The sequence below is a fragment of the Salvia splendens genome, chromosome 4 (assembly GCF_004379255.2).
Source record: "Salvia splendens isolate huo1 chromosome 4, SspV2, whole genome shotgun sequence".
In the NCBI taxonomy this organism is placed as follows: Eukaryota; Viridiplantae; Streptophyta; class Magnoliopsida; order Lamiales; family Lamiaceae; genus Salvia; species Salvia splendens.
Genome location: NC_056035.1, coordinates 40,510,629 through 40,527,217, shown reverse-complemented (window position 1 = coordinate 40,527,217; position 16,589 = coordinate 40,510,629). Strand labels below are relative to the sequence as shown.

At 37.4% G+C, this 16,589-nt stretch overlaps 1 protein-coding gene and 1 pseudogene across 8 annotated transcripts; both read left to right on the top strand.

Annotated features, from left to right (window-relative positions):
- Positions 1-9,050: 9,050 nt before the first annotated feature.
- LOC121801139 lies at positions 9,051-11,318 on the top strand (annotated as a pseudogene).
- Positions 11,319-11,833: 515 nt separating this feature from the next.
- Positions 11,834-14,436, top strand: LOC121800088 (UDP-sugar pyrophosphorylase 1-like). 8 transcript variants are annotated; one of them, XR_006050434.1, is made up of 7 exons: positions 11,834-12,280; positions 12,362-12,421; positions 12,523-12,967; positions 13,062-13,132; positions 13,228-13,292; positions 13,536-13,655; positions 14,013-14,436. XR_006050434.1 is itself a non-coding variant. In XM_042199647.1 (6 exons), the coding sequence occupies exons 3-6, from the start codon at positions 13,113-13,115 to the stop codon at positions 14,069-14,071; spliced, it is 264 nt and encodes an 87-aa protein (XP_042055581.1). In that variant the 5' UTR covers positions 11,841-12,421; positions 12,726-12,958; positions 13,062-13,112; the 3' UTR covers positions 14,072-14,436. The 8 variants fall into 8 exon arrangements, 2 of the variants coding, with proteins under 2 accessions (XP_042055581.1, XP_042055580.1); XR_006050432.1 differs by having other exon boundaries at positions 11,836-12,421; positions 12,523-12,638; positions 12,726-12,967; XR_006050433.1 differs by having other exon boundaries at positions 11,840-12,280; positions 12,726-12,967.
- Positions 14,437-16,589: the final 2,153 nt, after the last annotated feature.

Below are 16,589 nucleotides of genomic sequence, written 5' to 3'. Positions count from 1 at the left end.
CAACTTTGTTGAGATAATAGTAGTAATATCTTTATTGTTCTTTGAAGCAATTTTTCTCCATTGTATAGTAACAAACCATTAGATAAATATATAATTGAGATAACTGTCGTTATTATCATGTCCAGCAAAACGTAATTAGCATACATATTAACTTTGGGAAGCTAGTTATTTGGATGTCAACAAATTAAATAACCAATCTTTGCTAAAATCTGTTTCCATCCTTTATTACTTTCCTCCTATTTTAAAAAAAAAGTCTTATTTTTTACAATTTTGAATTGTCTATTTTTAATGCACTATAAATAAAATTTGATAGGTCATATCACCTTTAAATTGTGTTTGCTCACCCTTTTGGCATTTGATTATATTTGAGTCCACTACTTTGTATACATATATATAACCAATATCCTTTTCATTTAATATGAATAATCATTCTATAAAGTCTAGATAGCAATAATATTGAAATTGACCAATCAACGACCAAATTAAAGATAGATTCCGAGAAATACTATTTTGGACTAATCGTTTTCAGTGCTGTATCTTTCTCAGGGGAGCAAAAAAAGCATAGATATGTGACATATTAAATTAAGTTATGGCGCCCTTTTAATTTGGAGAATTATTGCCGTAATAATTATGAGCTGTTTTTTCAGCGTTTGCGGGTTTGAAAAGGTTTTATAAAGTTTGTTGAAATTAATGGGGTATGTGTCCTAATAATGGGACCATCAAAGACCATTGCAAAGTCCAATTTCTTTCTCATGTCCACTATTTTTATTCTTTTTTTTTCTTACTTCTACTTGTTCAACTAGTGTACTATGTCGGCATACGAATATATGTATATATAGGTGTGCATGAACGAATGTAGATGGGGTCGGGCGATATATATGTGGGTTACGTGGGTATCATGGACGAATGTAGGTGGCCGGGTGGGGCTACCTGTGTGTGTGGCTGAATGGATATAGGTGGGGTCAGACGGGGTCGCCCAACCTTACCATCAAAATACGAGCAGTGATGGATGCATATAGGTTATGGCTCAATTATTTTGCAATTTTCTAGATATTAATTTGATAAAGGGCAAAATAATTTTTTTTTGTGATTTACACCGATTCTAAAATAACAACATGGATAAAAAATAGTAGTGGCTTGAGTCCGTAAAGCCTGCCTACTAATTCCGCCCTTGCACACGAGGGTTGTAAGATCTCTTAAATGACCGAATATAAAAATGTTGATGTTATCATGTGGTATTCATGTATAGGTATGTGTATTGTTGGTTTCTGGGGATTACAAGAGATAACAGAACCGGGCGTAATACAACCCAAAAGAAAGGAAAAGAAGGAACTGAACTTTAGAAAGTACAACGTAGAATCGAAACTACTAAACCAGTATGATTAGCCGAGTCGAGGAGGCCTCTTCCCGCAAGATGAGATACGCCCCGGTAGTGCTCTAATGCCCCGGTAGTGCTCTAATGCAGTGGTATGGCCAAGCCACCATGCAGGGTCAACCAGCCATTGAAGGCTCATCATGACAATTCGTAACCGACGTCTGTGTGTGGAGCGTGTGGATTTCTCACGTGGCAGCCGTGACTGTACCTCGCTTGACGACGTGTCAAGCCACTTGGATTGCTGACTCGGCGGTGGTCTAAAAAGAATAGTTTGGGCCAAGCACCAAGCCCAAAGACCAATTGCCAAGATCCAAGTCCGAGATCGGGCACGGGCGGGCGGCGGCGCGCGCGTGTGGGCTCTTTCACCCATCTTGGTCCACTATAATTATTAAGTAACATAAAGTCACTTAATTTATACACATTAAAAGATGTGTTAATCCTCCAATGTGGGATAATTAACACTAGTTAATTATTCCCTAAGCTCCAACTCCAAGCTTTAATTAAAAGCTAATTATGCCCAACTTTAATCCACTATTTCTCACTCACCGGAAATCGGATTTGAGAAAGTGAATATACTACATTTATCTACGTAAAATGTAGATCGACGCTATGTCATTTAATTTCACAAAATTAAATGTCTCGTCACATTTATTATGTGGTCAAAATCCATTGACCGGGCATATTTATTACCATGATTTATACATGTATTTGAGTATTTAATCATATAAGGAATTATTGGTTTGCTTAGTAGGAAAATGAGCATTTTAATTAGTATTGGGGTTGGCCTACGCCCAAGATTATATTCTTCTTTGGGATAAAAAAGTGAAAAAGACAAAGAACTTAAAAAGAAAGAGTAGAACGTTTGCAATAATTTAGAGCTAGGAAGAAAGTCGGCAATAATTAAGAAACAAAAAAATACTCCATATTTTTTAGACAAACGCATTAATGAAATTCTTGGAATGTAATGCGAGACAGAATTTAGTTGCCATGTACGGATATCTCAATCACTTTAAAGAAAAGTTGATTATTTCAAGGTTTTTGCAAATATTATTATGAATAATAAAGTCGACAACAAAGGTGTTGGGACCTATCAAGATTTTGTTGATATGATCCTGCAAAGAAATGATTAACTAAAGACTGGAAATTGAGTGACAAATTGTCACCTTCTTCGGAGATCGATATTATAATGGTTTTGGAAATTTTCTTTTGATTTGGAGATGTTGTGAGATCACTCTCTTATAATTGAAGAGGTTGGCGATGTTTCTATATATCTTCTTGTGTTTGTGTGATGTTTTTCTTCTACGGTGGTTGTAGATACAATATTTACTTTTCTACATATTTTTTTTTGTTATTATTGTTATTTCTATTCTAAATTGCTTATTTACTATCACTCCATTGCTCGGAGCATTTTATATAATTGAAAAAGGATAGATAAATTATTGAGCAGACGTAAAGCGATATTCTTGTGTTTAGCCATTTTTGCATATTTAAAAGGTTGTATGTTCAAAGAAGTGAATAAAGTTTTGGACTTTTTTATTGTTAAAAAGCTCAATAGTGAAATTAAATTGAACATAAATATTCATCAATTAATAAGGATACTAAGTACTCCATCAAATAGAGAAAAGGACAAGACTCATAATTAACTAGACAATTAGTGACCCTACTTAATTTACTATAGGAAATCAATAATGGAATGAAATGACGACAGACAGCATATCATGTATCAAAATTTCAATTATTATAGTATCAACAATATATCAAATTTTAATTTGGTATGGGCATATAAAAAATAGTTAGTAGTAGAATAATTTAAATAATGTACAGTCTTACTAAATTTGGACAATGTAATTATATAAATATGTAGTTAGAGCAAAGATATACCCAAGATGGACAAAAAACATAACATGTTAGATCAGTCTATCTTCTTTAACAAATATATCGATCTCACATCACACAACATATCTTTAAAAACGTTAAACCAAAATGGGGAAGCTGCCGACTCATGTCACACACACACATAAATATTAGCTAATCATTACAAATATATGTACACACGTATATAGACATGGATATATAATTTGGGTGGTGTGGTGGGGTCAGTGAAAAGCCAAGATTTGGCTGAATTTGAAGCATTTCCATATCTGAAACAAACGTTGAAAATGTGAAGACAGTAGTATTGTATTATTAGTGGGGCGGTGAGGAACATACGCCCCTATTTTCCTTTTCTCTTACGCACATATTCGAAAAAATATTACTATTATAATAATAAAAAAATTAGATGATGAGTGATGGTGAGAGGTTAAAGGACTTGTAGAGGTTAAAGATAGAGAAATAAATGAAGAAAAATAGATTACATGTATAGTAGTATTATAATTTAAGAGCAGAGTAAAGGTCAAAAGTGGTCCTGAACATATACCTATTTTATGATTTTGGTCTTATACTTTATATGTTGAATTTTTGCATCCTGAACATTTAAACTCGGATCACAATTGGTCTTACACTAACAATTCCGTCAATTTTTAAACGGTTTTAACCCGATTTTGATGGTTTTAACAGTCTCATTCGGGTTAAAACCGTTTAAAAATCAGTCAAAATCGGTTTAAAACCGTTTAAAAATTAACGGAATTGTTAGTGTAGGACCAATTGTGATCCGAGTTGAAATTTTCAGGATGCAAAAATTCAAAAAATAAAATATAGGACCAAAATCATAAAATAGACATATGTTTAGGATCGGTTTTAACCTTTCAATTTAGACAACATATTAATTAAGATTCAAAGTCCACGTCCGTGGCCTTCACTTTCAAAAAATGCTGTCACTATTTAATTATTTAATCAACTTGTTGTAGCATTATCATATTTGGTAGTTATGGTCGTCGGCGGCAACAACATCATGATTGCTAAGCATGACTATAATTAAGATAATTCATCTCATCATCATTATGATAATTGTATCTTAACAACTTAACATCGCAATCTATCACGTGACTGATACAAAATTAAAGGAAAATAAACACTGAAATGATCTAACGGCATTAGCAGTGGGCAGCCCTAAGGCGCGTCACGTCATCAGTTTTATCCTCCTACCTCCCCACCTGCAGTGGGGCGCCCTAGAGATGCTCACTGGTTCCGGTTCCGGTTCCGAACCGGAACCGTGTTAATTTTTTTGAACCGGAACCGTCGCATTTGGAACCGCGGTCCGGTTCCGGTTCAAGATTTTTCGAACCGGAACCGTCACCGAACCGGCGGTTCCGGACGGTTCGGAACCACCGGTTAACCAACGGTTTCACGGTTCCGGTGAGAAAACCGAGGCGGCAGCGGGGGAAGCTTTTTTCAGCCGGTTTTGTCGGCCAAAACCGGCGGTTTTCGGTTCCGATGCGGAACACGAGGCAGACGGTTTGTTGACCGAACCAGCGGTTTTGGCAGTGAAACAGGCGGTTCCGAAGGTTTTCTGAAATTCAAATTTTTTTAAATTTTGATTTTGAATTCAAATTCATCCATTATCCCTCATTTCATGTTTTTTTTATTTACATTCCGACGACACTTGTAAATTATATTACATTGTTGTATGTTGTATACTTGTATATGTATTGTAAATTGTAATGTATAGTTGTCCGTTACAATTCAAATTCAATAAAATTGATATCATTTTCACCATATTCGTCTTATTTCAATTTAAATTATCCGTTGTCTTGTTCCAATTTATTGTATAAGTCCAAATTTCAAATTACATAGAAAAAAAAACCGAACCGTGAAACCGCCGGTTTTCGAACCGGAACCGTGTAAACCGTCTGAAAACCGGCGGTTCCGAACCGGAACCGGAACCGTGAAATAGCCTCACGGTCCGGTTCCGGTTCCGAATTCCTATAAACCGGAACCGGCGGTTCCGAACCGGAACCGCCGGTTTTGGAACCGTGGGCAACACTATGGAGCACCACATCATCATTTTTTTAATATTTACAAAATCCATACGAATTTAAAAAAACTAATAAATTAAAATACGAATTTCAAAAACTTCATTTCATTTAATAAAAATTAATACATTACAATGCGAATTAAAAAAACGCAAACTCAGCGACGGCGGTTACGAGCCCACACTTCTTCAATCATGTCGCTCATGAGCTGCGCATGATCCTGTTGGTTGTGCATTGAGGCTTGTCTAGATAGAACCTCATTGAAGCCTAACGGTAACCCTCTATCGAGTGTCTCGGTCGACGTGCCGGACGAACTAGATGCACGGTCATCTTCATTTCAATCGGTGATGCTTCCGCCTTCATTCTCGACTATCATGTTGTGCATGATTATGCACGCATATATGACATCGGCGATGACTTCCTTGTACCAGGAATGAGCCGACCCTTTCACAATTTCCCACCGTGATTGGAGCACACCAAATGCCCGCTCGACATCCTACCGCCCCAACTCCTGCTTTTGCGCAAATAAAACCCTCTTCTCACCAATTGGGCAGCTGATCGTCTTTAGGAAAACTGGCCACCGTGGGTAGATGTCATCGGCCAAGTAGTACCCCATATGGTATTGGCGTTTGTTGGCAGTGAACTCGATGGCCGGGCAGTTGCCGTTACATTGCTCGGTGAAGAGGGTGGACGAGTTGAGGACGTTAATGTCGTTGTTCGACCCGGCTACGCCGAAGTAAGCATGCCAGATCCAGAGTCGATGGTCAGCGACGGCTTCGAGGATCATCGTCGGGTGGCTGCCCTTGTATCCACTTGTGAATTGGCCTCTCCACGCCGTCGGACAATTCTTCCACTGCCAGTGCATACAGTCGATGCTCCCGAGCATCCCAGGAAACCCGTGCGCCGTCTCGTGCATCTGCATCAGACCCTGGCAATCAGTGGCAGTCGGCTTGTGCAAATATGTGTCGCCATAGGCCTATACTATCTCCCGACAAAAGCGCTTCAGACACTTGCGGCCTGTAGAATCCCCGCAGTGGAGGTACTCGTCAAAAAGGTCCGTCGTGGTGCCGTATGCCAACTGACGAATAGCAGTCGTGCACTTTTGCAATGGTGTAAGGCCAGGTTTACCGATGCCGTCCTCCCGAAACGTGAAGTATTCATCACGTGAAGACAATGTCCGAACAATGCTGAGAAAAAGGTACCGCGACATTCTAAACTGGCGGCGGAAAACAGTCAGGCCCCATCGTGGTCGATCGGAAAAATAGTCTTCAACCAGACGTCTGTGAGCTTCCGGGTGGTCGCGTCGGACATATGTCCTATGTCAAATAGGCCTATGGACTTGCTCAGCCGCCGCTGCCCCGCCTCCTCCTCGCGCTGCATTGCCGCATAGCATGCCGCCATGGCCTCTTCAACGGCTGCATCTAATGCTTCTGACGTCGAACTACCGAACTCAGACGAACTAGAACTATTGGTGTCGTCGCCGAGATTCATTTTGGTTGGATGTTGAGAGAGAATATGTAAAGAGATAGTCGATATGTTCGTATGTACAAATGAATGAGAAACGAGATTTAAATAGAAAATAAAAAACGTGTGCCATCGTCCGCGACCATCGTCCGCGTAGCCCACAGTGGGGCGGGCGATGGCGCTGCCGATGGCCTATCGTCCGCGTAGGCCGCAATGGGGCGGACAATGGCGCGGACGATGGACATCGTCCGCGCTATACTCCACGCCCTTAGTATAGGGCGCGACGATCGTCCGCGGCCTATGTCACGCACCCGCAATGGGGCGGACGATGGCGGGCACGGACGATGCGCGCTATCGGGCGTGCTATCGTCCGCCCCATTGCGGATGGCCTAAGGACCACGTTTTAATTAGGATTAGACACTTAATTCCATTTTATCATTCCAACTCTTTATCGTGGTCATTTATAACTTTGTCTTTTATCCATCTCTTTCATTTACTATTCAGGGCTCCACAATACTTTTTTACTTCATCACATAATTAAGAGACAACACATTTAACCCTCCATCTCTTCCCTTCAGTGCGAGACGCGACGCCCACTACGCGAGCTCTCCCGTGGCTTGTCCCGTTAGGACGAGACCGAGCTGGGTGCTCTAAAGATTTAATTCTACTCACCCACTCTACGACAAGTGAAACATATTTTTTGGATATGTCACACAAATTAACATATTTTCTAAAATAGACACGTTATTATCAGTACTTTATTTTCTGTCTATTCAATTCACGAAACAAAAGTCTGTAAAAAAATCTCGCCCCTAATTGAAAATGTCCACTTATAAGAAAAGGAGGGAGTGTATGTATAATAAAAAACACTACAGTATTTGTTATTGTCAATATATTTAATTTGTTTAGATTCTTGTGATTGTATCGATCTTTGTTTCTAACAATACATGTATATATGAGTCAAAGGTGAGTGATGTCCATGCCCTATAAGAATGACCATATGAAAAGAGAATTCACATAAATCCTAGTTTCTCAAAATCCTAAACTATTATCCAATCTAAAAATTGCTGGTAAAAACAGTCCTCCCACTAAATATATGGGTCAGAATAAGTTCCAATAAATTTTATTTTAAGTGTTGAATAGTCTGAAATCCATTAGGAAAACATTGCCCCAACCCAAGCCCAACATCCACATTTCCCTTAATTTATAAACACCTTAAATTCGATATCATAAAGCCCTCTACACTGGCCCAACTAATTCAAAAGGCCTTGACATTAATGGCAAAGTATTGGGCTCATGGGTTCAATTATGGGGGTTCATACATTAAATTCATTTTGGGCTTAACAATGCATCTTGGTATTTTTTGAGTTGGTATAATGTGATACATGTAGTAATAGTTTGGTCTTTTTGAGATATACGGAGTACTACAATATTTTTATTTTATGACTACTTTTTCTTGCATTTTTCAAGATTTGGATGGAATCTTTAAATTTTCTTATTTTGCCTTCACTTTTGTTTTTCAATGGGGATAGAAAAAAACCATCGAAATATCAATATAACCGACTTATCGTACCAAAAATACTGAAAATATCATATTTTTGTAATATCATGATTTTCGGTATGGTAAAACACCTTATCGAAGTATTTCAACACGATAATGGCATAAAATTTTCATATAGCTTGGTACTTTGAAATTCTGTATACCATGTATATATCGATATCAATATAAGTAGTATATATTGTTTCAAAATTTGGTACATCATAACGTATGATATACAATATATTGGTTCAACGTATTGAAAATATGCTACAATAACGATATTGAAAATGCTCTATACTAAAATTTCGATATATGGAAAATTCTAGTATAATATTTTCCCATACCTAAATTTCTGATACTTTGATATGGCAAACGAGATACTAATATTTTGGAAACAATATAGTATACCTTTTCACACCTAATTTCCATACATAAGTTGTAGCTAAAATTTTATGCTAAACTTATTGGTGTTATGGACAAAATATAAAATATTAATATGACAACTAAAAAGTGATTCTGTTGATGCTCAATTATAACTTCATATCTCATGGTTGCTCTATGTCTGGTAAACTAACTGCCTTGCAATGCAATGCAATGCAATGCAACACGGTTAAAATAGAGAAATCACATAAAATCATGATGCAAATTGCTATCCCATGAGTTGGAATTTCGTCGGAGCAATGCATAAGAGATTAAAGCGAATCTTGATGTGTCTCTCTATCAATTTAAAATAGAGTCACCTACTTTTCTCATACTAACCATGCCAACTGCTTCTCATGACAAGATCGCGCCTCCCAGGATCAGCTCGTCACTCCCTGGACCGTCTCCGTCGCCAGGTTACGTCACTCTGCTTATGCATTCGAACATATTTGATGCGAAACTTCGATGCTTCATGATTGAGCTGACAATGATCAACTGGAACTCTGTAACTAATTAAATGTGTTTAGCTGCACCGTTGATTTTAATTTAAATGTCTTATTGTTCACTCAATGCTGAAGATTGTAGACTTGCTAGTTTGATCTTCATTTAGTTGATATTGATGCTATGCTATGCTATTACTATAAGTATTTATGTTGATTGTGTGAGTGGTGGTATACTTTGTTCATGTTGGATCCATGCTGGAAAATATAGTTGCATTGAGTAAATACTTGCTAGTTTGATCTTGATTTAGTTGATATTAAGGCTAAGTTATTGGTACTTATCTTGATTGTGTGAGCAGTGGGTATACTTAGTTGAGACAACACCTACTTTAATTATCTTAATGTCGGATCAATGCTGGAAAAATATAGTCATATTGAGTAAATGCTTGCTAGCTAGTTTGATCTTGATTTTAGTTAATATTGAGGCTAAGAATTACTAGTGTTTACTTGATTGTGTGAGCAGTGGGTATAGTCTGCTGAGAGATCCTCATCATAACAAGGGGCTTGCATTCACTGAGAAGGAGAGAGATGCACATTACTTACGCGGTCTTCTGCCTCCCGTTGTTATCTCCCAAGAGCTTCAGGTTTGTTGATTAACTGCGAAAATCCTGATATGATTTTTCCTTATCTTTTTTGCATTGTGATGCAGGAGAAAAAGTTGATGCATAGCATTCGCCAGTATCAGCTTCCCCTGCACAAGTACATGGCCATGATGGAGCTCGAGGTACTTCAAATTATTCAAGCTGCTGTCTTTTAATGTTTAGTTATGATCTACTAGTTATACTGAACTTTTACTCTTGTGATTTAGTTATAATTTGTGTGATTTACTCTCAGTTGACTTCAGATAGGTGATTAGTCATAAGATTTGTTTTAAGAAGAATGCGATTAGGAGTGGATGTAAAATCCCGTCATTTATTGAGTACGAATTTTTGTTCTTTACAGGAGAGGAACGAGAGATTTTTCTACAAGCTTCTCATTGATAATGTGGAGGAGCTACTCCCAGTTGTGTAAGTTGGCGAGGCGTGCCAAAAATATGGAAGTATCTTTAGGAGGCCTCAGGGTTTATATATAAGTTTAAAGGAAAAGTATGCCTTCTTATTTGCACTGTATAAATCTATACGCTCAAGATATTATTGTTCTAGTTTTGACTTGGCAAGGCTGGGTGGTGCAGGGGGAAGATACTCGACGTCCTTAGGAACTGGCCCGAGAGGTCAATTCAAGTCATTGTCGTCACTGATGGTGAGAGGATTTTGGGACTTGGTGATCTCCTCTGACTCTCTCTTATGCTCCACTTTTATTGCATAAAAATATATGGTTTTGTACTGAGTTGTTTTATGCGAGGATGCTTATGCTTACTTGATCATAACATCTATGTTTAATGCAGGGAATGGGAATACCGGTGGGGAAATTGGTGTTATACACTGCTCTAGGAGGTGTCAGGCCTTCTGCGGTGAGCCCCCACAAATCACTTCTATGTTATGCTCATAGTTTTAGCCATCTAGCAAAACTGTTCGAATAGAACTTCGATTATAAAAATTGAATTGAGTGCTCAATAGCAGCTCCAACAGTATTATGATTTACCTACCATTTTTATAGTGTTTGCCAATAACAATTGATGTTGGAACAAACAATGAGACGCTACTGAATGATGAATTCTACATTGGCCTCAAACAAAGACGGGCGACTGTGGTTCCCTCTGCTTGAATCAGTCTTATCCAATTTATCTTTGGACATAATTTGATTATATAGATTTTCTTCTGTCCAGGAATATTATGACCTTCTGGAAGAGTTCATGACTGCTGTGAAGCAAAATTATGGTGAAAAAGTTCTTGTACAGGTTAGCAAATAGTAATTCTTAAGAATGTGTATCCTCATTTGCGGATAATTTTCCATCTAAAGTCGCTGAGCTTGTAATTGCAGTTTGAAGATTTTGCCAACCATAATGCCTTTGAGCTCTTGGCCAAGTACGGCACCACTCACTTAGTCTTTAACGATGATATACAGGTATAAACAGTTACAAACCTCTTAGTACATATCATGAATTCCTTTCTATACCGACATAATTTTACATTATGTATTCTTGTTTGCAGATTTTGCAAAGTCATTGAAAGTTGACTTTATGTTTTCAACCTTATTTCGTTAATTATTTACTTTAGATGTGGATTAATTGGTTAATATGTGAGCGAGATAGCAAAGCTTTACTAAAATGAGCACGTGATAGTGACATAGTAATTTTATATTTTAAAAAAAGGAAATGGACAAGTCGAAAATGCAAAATAGTGACATCTGCATTCATACGTTACGTTCAATACATTTTTTAAATATCCATACCCAAAAAATTACATAGCCAGAAAAATGCCAATCCCAACATAGAATATAGGTTGAGAGGGGAAAGAAGTTGCATAGAAATCGATCCATCTCAGTTTAAAGAGGGGAATTATTTGTAGATTATTCTAGTAGATCATTAATATGTGCATTTTGAACAAGAGTTATTGTGGGTGTGATATGAACGACAGAATTGATTTCAATTGGAAGGGCACGACACAATGCAACACTAGTAACAATATAAACTCATGAGTATATATAAATATAAAAGGGTCATTTTGCAAAACATGGGGTATGGACTGTAATTCATGTAAAGTAACGGGTCTGGATTGCAAATTGCTCTCAAACCCTAATATACCTCCCTTCCCTCTGCAAATGTCAGGCGACGGTGTTGCTGCTCAGGCCACCTCGAGATGTCGCGGCCGGCTCGACGGCGGCCTGTGGTCTATCCTGCTCCGATCTCTGCCTCGCCGACTCCGATTCAAGCCTCCGATCACGCCTGCTCTCTTTATTCCATTGAGGAGGCGGCTTCGGCTTGGCGGCGCTTCTGGTCCAAACCAGGTGCTGCCGCCGCTGCATCTGCCTTGGTGAGGGGTTGGGTTCTACGACCGCCCTCTGCCCCATTCCAATTCCCGGTGATGTATCCTCCGCGGTCTCCGGTCGAGACACAGATGACCGAGCTTCTTCACGCCTAATCATGGCGTACGCGGATTCTACTGAGGGACTATCACTTTTCTGATTCACAGTAAACTCGCCGGGTTCGGGTAATGTGGTTTCGATGATTGATTCGTTGTTTTCTGACATGATTTGGGTTGTGATGTTGCAGGCCTTTGTTAAGGGGTCGGGGCAGTGATGAATCCTTCTCTGAGTCTCAATATTTCAAATGGTATTGGACTTTACAATTTCATTGCTACCATTTGAGTGGTGCAGGTTATGTATGTGATTCAGTTGTCTCTGAATTGAGTGAAGTGTTGAAATTTTGCATAGGCAAAGGTGTATATATTCAAGGAAGGTTTTCAGTATCCATATATCAACATAAGAATTATGCCAATTTCCTGATTCAACTTTCCTTCCATAGGCCATTCGATCATGGTTTACCTACCGTAATATGTGCTTATTTAATTATGTTGATTGTTCGCTATTTATATATATTGTGAAGTATTTCATCTAACTTGGTTAATAACCTTCAGGGTTGATCTCTTTGTTATCCTCCTACTTATGGAATGTTGTTCAGTATCTATAATCTGCCGTTGCCTGGGCATATTCTAATATGCATGGTTAAGGCTGAGAGTGGATGTACTCGCTTCATATCGTATTCACCTGATTTTTTCTCATGCTGACGTCTGATGATACGCATTCACGTACCACAAAGCTTTTAGAGGAGAATGCTTATTTTGGGATGAAGCCCTCACAAGTAAAAATGGTAAAGCAGGTGATTTTCTGCAAATTATCTACTATAATTTAGTGAAGTATCAACAGTTTCAAAATTAACTTCTATACTTCATCGTTTCCTTTGGATATTCCAGGAGAAAGTTGCTTTTTAAGATGATAATGATGCTAGGGTGGCTGTGGATCAAATGTCATGTTCAAAATTCAGGTGCCTTTTGCATATGAATCTTATGAACCAAAATAATGTATTGGATTATTTCAGAAATGTAACTGTTATTGGAATATTGTCCAACTCTTCTACAGGCAAAGCCTCATGGTCATGGTGATGTTCATTCACTTCTCTATTCAACTGGTCTTCTTAAAGAATGGTATACACATGAATTTGATAATGATTTTTTCACTATCGTCTTCTAATCTTAATTTATGATTCATCCCCTGTTCTACATTCCATGCATGCTACTGGATGAAAATGGGTTTTATTTTTCCAAGATACTAATGGTCTTCTTTTCAAGGTTTAGTTGAAGCTATTTAGTCTTGTTGTTGTGCATATTTTTATGAAAATGTCTATTTTCCTGTTTAATTTGTTCACTTTTCCTGATCTTACATTACAGGCAAGTTCCATCTGCATTGGGTGTCAGTGCCCATCAAAGAGTCCCATGTTAACTATCTTGCAGTTCCCAGGAAAGCCAAGGAAGCTATTGGAGGAATTACTAAGCTCACTCATAAAGATGGTACACTCTTTTTGATTTTGTATGATCATCATGTAGGGTGATACTAGTATATAAAGTAAAAAAAAATCACATTGCTTGCGTCTCACCAGTTACTCCTACTAATTACCATGCACTGTAACACATCATCCACTATTCCCTCCAAAGAGATAGAAACACATTGTCTACTTTTCATGCTTCTAACATTTAATTCCAGATTTTTCTTGAGCATTAATCATAACAGATTTCTTCGTGCACCCTTATACGCTGTTTTTATGAGAATGTAATGCCATAACATAATCTTGATTGCTACAATAACATTATTTGACAACTGTCATATATAGCATTCTATTGACACATTAAAGCATAATTTTTTGTCAGGGAGGTCAATGGTGATCAATGAAACAGGATATTCTCCATTTCCAGGCAATATAAATTAAGTATATAAATCGCCCGAAACTATTAACACATACCTTGTTATACTATTTCAGATGATCTAGCTGTGTTAGTGTGATGAGTCATGAAATCATGTGGTTTTTACTAATGGCTATAGTTTACCTTTTCGTTCTATCAAGGAGTTTGTTAATCCAAAGTTAGCTATCTGTCTCTTATATCGGCTTTATATTTTCTTCTCTGCTTCGTGCGAACTTGTTGGCATAGCCATGCAGATTGCATTGGGCTAAATGGACTGGGAAACGATCAAGTATTTAGCTCCATGTATTTTTATTTGGTTGAATATGATTGTGACTATACAAAATTCCATTCGTATTCTATATTGATATTGCTATTGCTATTGCTATTGCTATTGCTATTGCTATTGCTACTATTGCTTATCTCTCTTCGGTTTTCCTGGCTTTAAAAAACTTTTCTCCTCGACTTACCTACACATTGCAAAGATTACAATATGTTTGATGATTTTCAATCTCACCACGTTAATTGATGCATGCGGTATATGCCTAAATTACTACTCCAGTGAGCAGCACATCAATTCAGAAACAATACAAACAAAACTAGTTCTCAAAACCTTAGTGCAAGTAACATATCCAACCAAACTAAAAATAACATGTCTATAGAAAAACTATGACATCATTAATAAATGGATCGATGTATACCCATTAGAGTGTCTACAATAGGGAGGCCACGGCGGACTATAGCTGGCCGGGTGGGAGCCGCATTTGCGGCATGGAAGTGGTGGGGTGGACGGGACCGCCGCGGTCTATTGCAGACTGCCGAGAGCCACGGCGCCGCCGATGTTTTTTTTTTTTAATTTATTTCTATAAATACAACCTATTCATCTCATTTTTTTCACATCATTCCAAGCGTGATGGGGCATTATACGGTGCCCGGCACGAGATTGGCACGAAAACGACGCTGATATCATATATGCATGTATCATACTATTGCATAACATGATTATAATAGATGATGAAGGATCGGCTGCAGAGCGTTGGGCATCGGACGATGGTGCTAGTTCAAGTCACGGTGTTGCCACTGCGCCCTTGCAAATGGGTGTAACACGTAGTAATGATTACTTGCTCCAAGCTTTCACCAATATGCGTAGGGAAGCAAGACATATCCAGCTCCAGGCCGATTTGGTTGAAGAGATATGGGTACGTAGGGGAGCGGGCACGTCGGGATATGAGCGGCGGTGTTGTTGTTTTGAGTTTCGTTGTATAAATTTTCAATATTTATAATATATCGAATATTTGGTTATATTTTTTTAAAAATAATTTTTTTCCAATTATTTTCGTCCGATAATTTTTCTTTTAATCCAAATAAAATATACCAATAATTGAAAAAATAATGTGATTTGTAGTTGTGGCGTGATTGTTATTAGGCTGGACAAGTTTTTATAGCTTTGAAAGAATTTTTTTTTTTCAATAGTTGGGATCCCAAGTTTTTATAGCTTTGGAAGAATTTTTGTAGTTGTGCCTTGACGGCTCAATTGTGAACGTTTTTATAGCTTTGGAAGAATTTTTGTAGTTGTGCCTTGACGGCTCAATTGTGAACGGGCATGGCCTCCTTGGGATCCCAACTATATATTCCGTATTCATATAAGAATACATAAATTGGTATGTCTGGCTAATGGTAGGCAGCGCTGCTTTGCCATTCATGTGATTTGTGTTTTTTTGTATTTCTCACACTTAATTTGATTCTTAGTTCTTAATTTATTATCTAGTAATTAAATCTTTTTTTCTATTCTCATAATTAATTCATTAGTTATTGGTCTCATAATTTACTACTTGATCACATTTTTAATTTTGCGTTGATGATATCGTATAAATCACACAGTATTATTGTTAGTATCATTTTTAATACAGTATATTTTTGGTTTTTGGCTTTTAGCTTTTATTTGCAAAATTGTTATATATTTTCAATGTTAATATGATTAGTTTAAATTAAATCCCCAAAAAAAAAATTATAGGTCTATCACCGGCCATATATACCAGTTTTGTCAATTCATGCCCAATAAATAACGAGATGCTCAATTAAAACACACGAACTCTATCCCGCGGTAGTGGAGGAGTTTCTTTTCGATACGTGATTTAAGAAAAATTGTGTTAAGTGAGTTAAGTAATTGAAAAATAAAGCAGGAAAAAAAAGGTAGAGAAATGAAGAAAAAATAAAGTAAGAGAGAAAAAAAATGTTACTAAAATAGAAAAGTACTCCACTACTATGGAACGTAAATGACAAAATAACTTCACTAATATGAAACGAAGAAAGTATGAGTTTACAATTTATTCTAATTCTTCAAAATCCCTAAAATTGTCCAGCCCTTTGAATCTAAAATAAATGCATTCTACATGAAAATATATTTTCAAATAAAAAAAATCGTTTGAAAGTATTGAATGTTGGCAAAACATTACTCCCTCCTGTCCGGGAATAGGAGTCTCATTTTTCCATGTTGGTCCGTTCACGAATAGGAGCCTCGATTCATAATTACTATAGTAAAGAGAC

Excerpts from the sequence above, each read along its gene's own strand:
- LOC121800088 (XM_042199647.1), top strand. The coding sequence starts at position 13,113 with ATGTCATGTTCAAAATTCAG. Across the intron at positions 13,133-13,227 it reads ATGTCATGTTCAAAATTCAG|GCAAAGCCTCATGGTCATGG; the intron begins GTGCCTTTTGCA and ends ACTCTTCTACAG. Across the intron at positions 13,656-14,012 it reads TAAGCTCACTCATAAAGATG|GGAGGTCAATGGTGATCAAT; the intron begins GTACACTCTTTT and ends ATTTTTTGTCAG.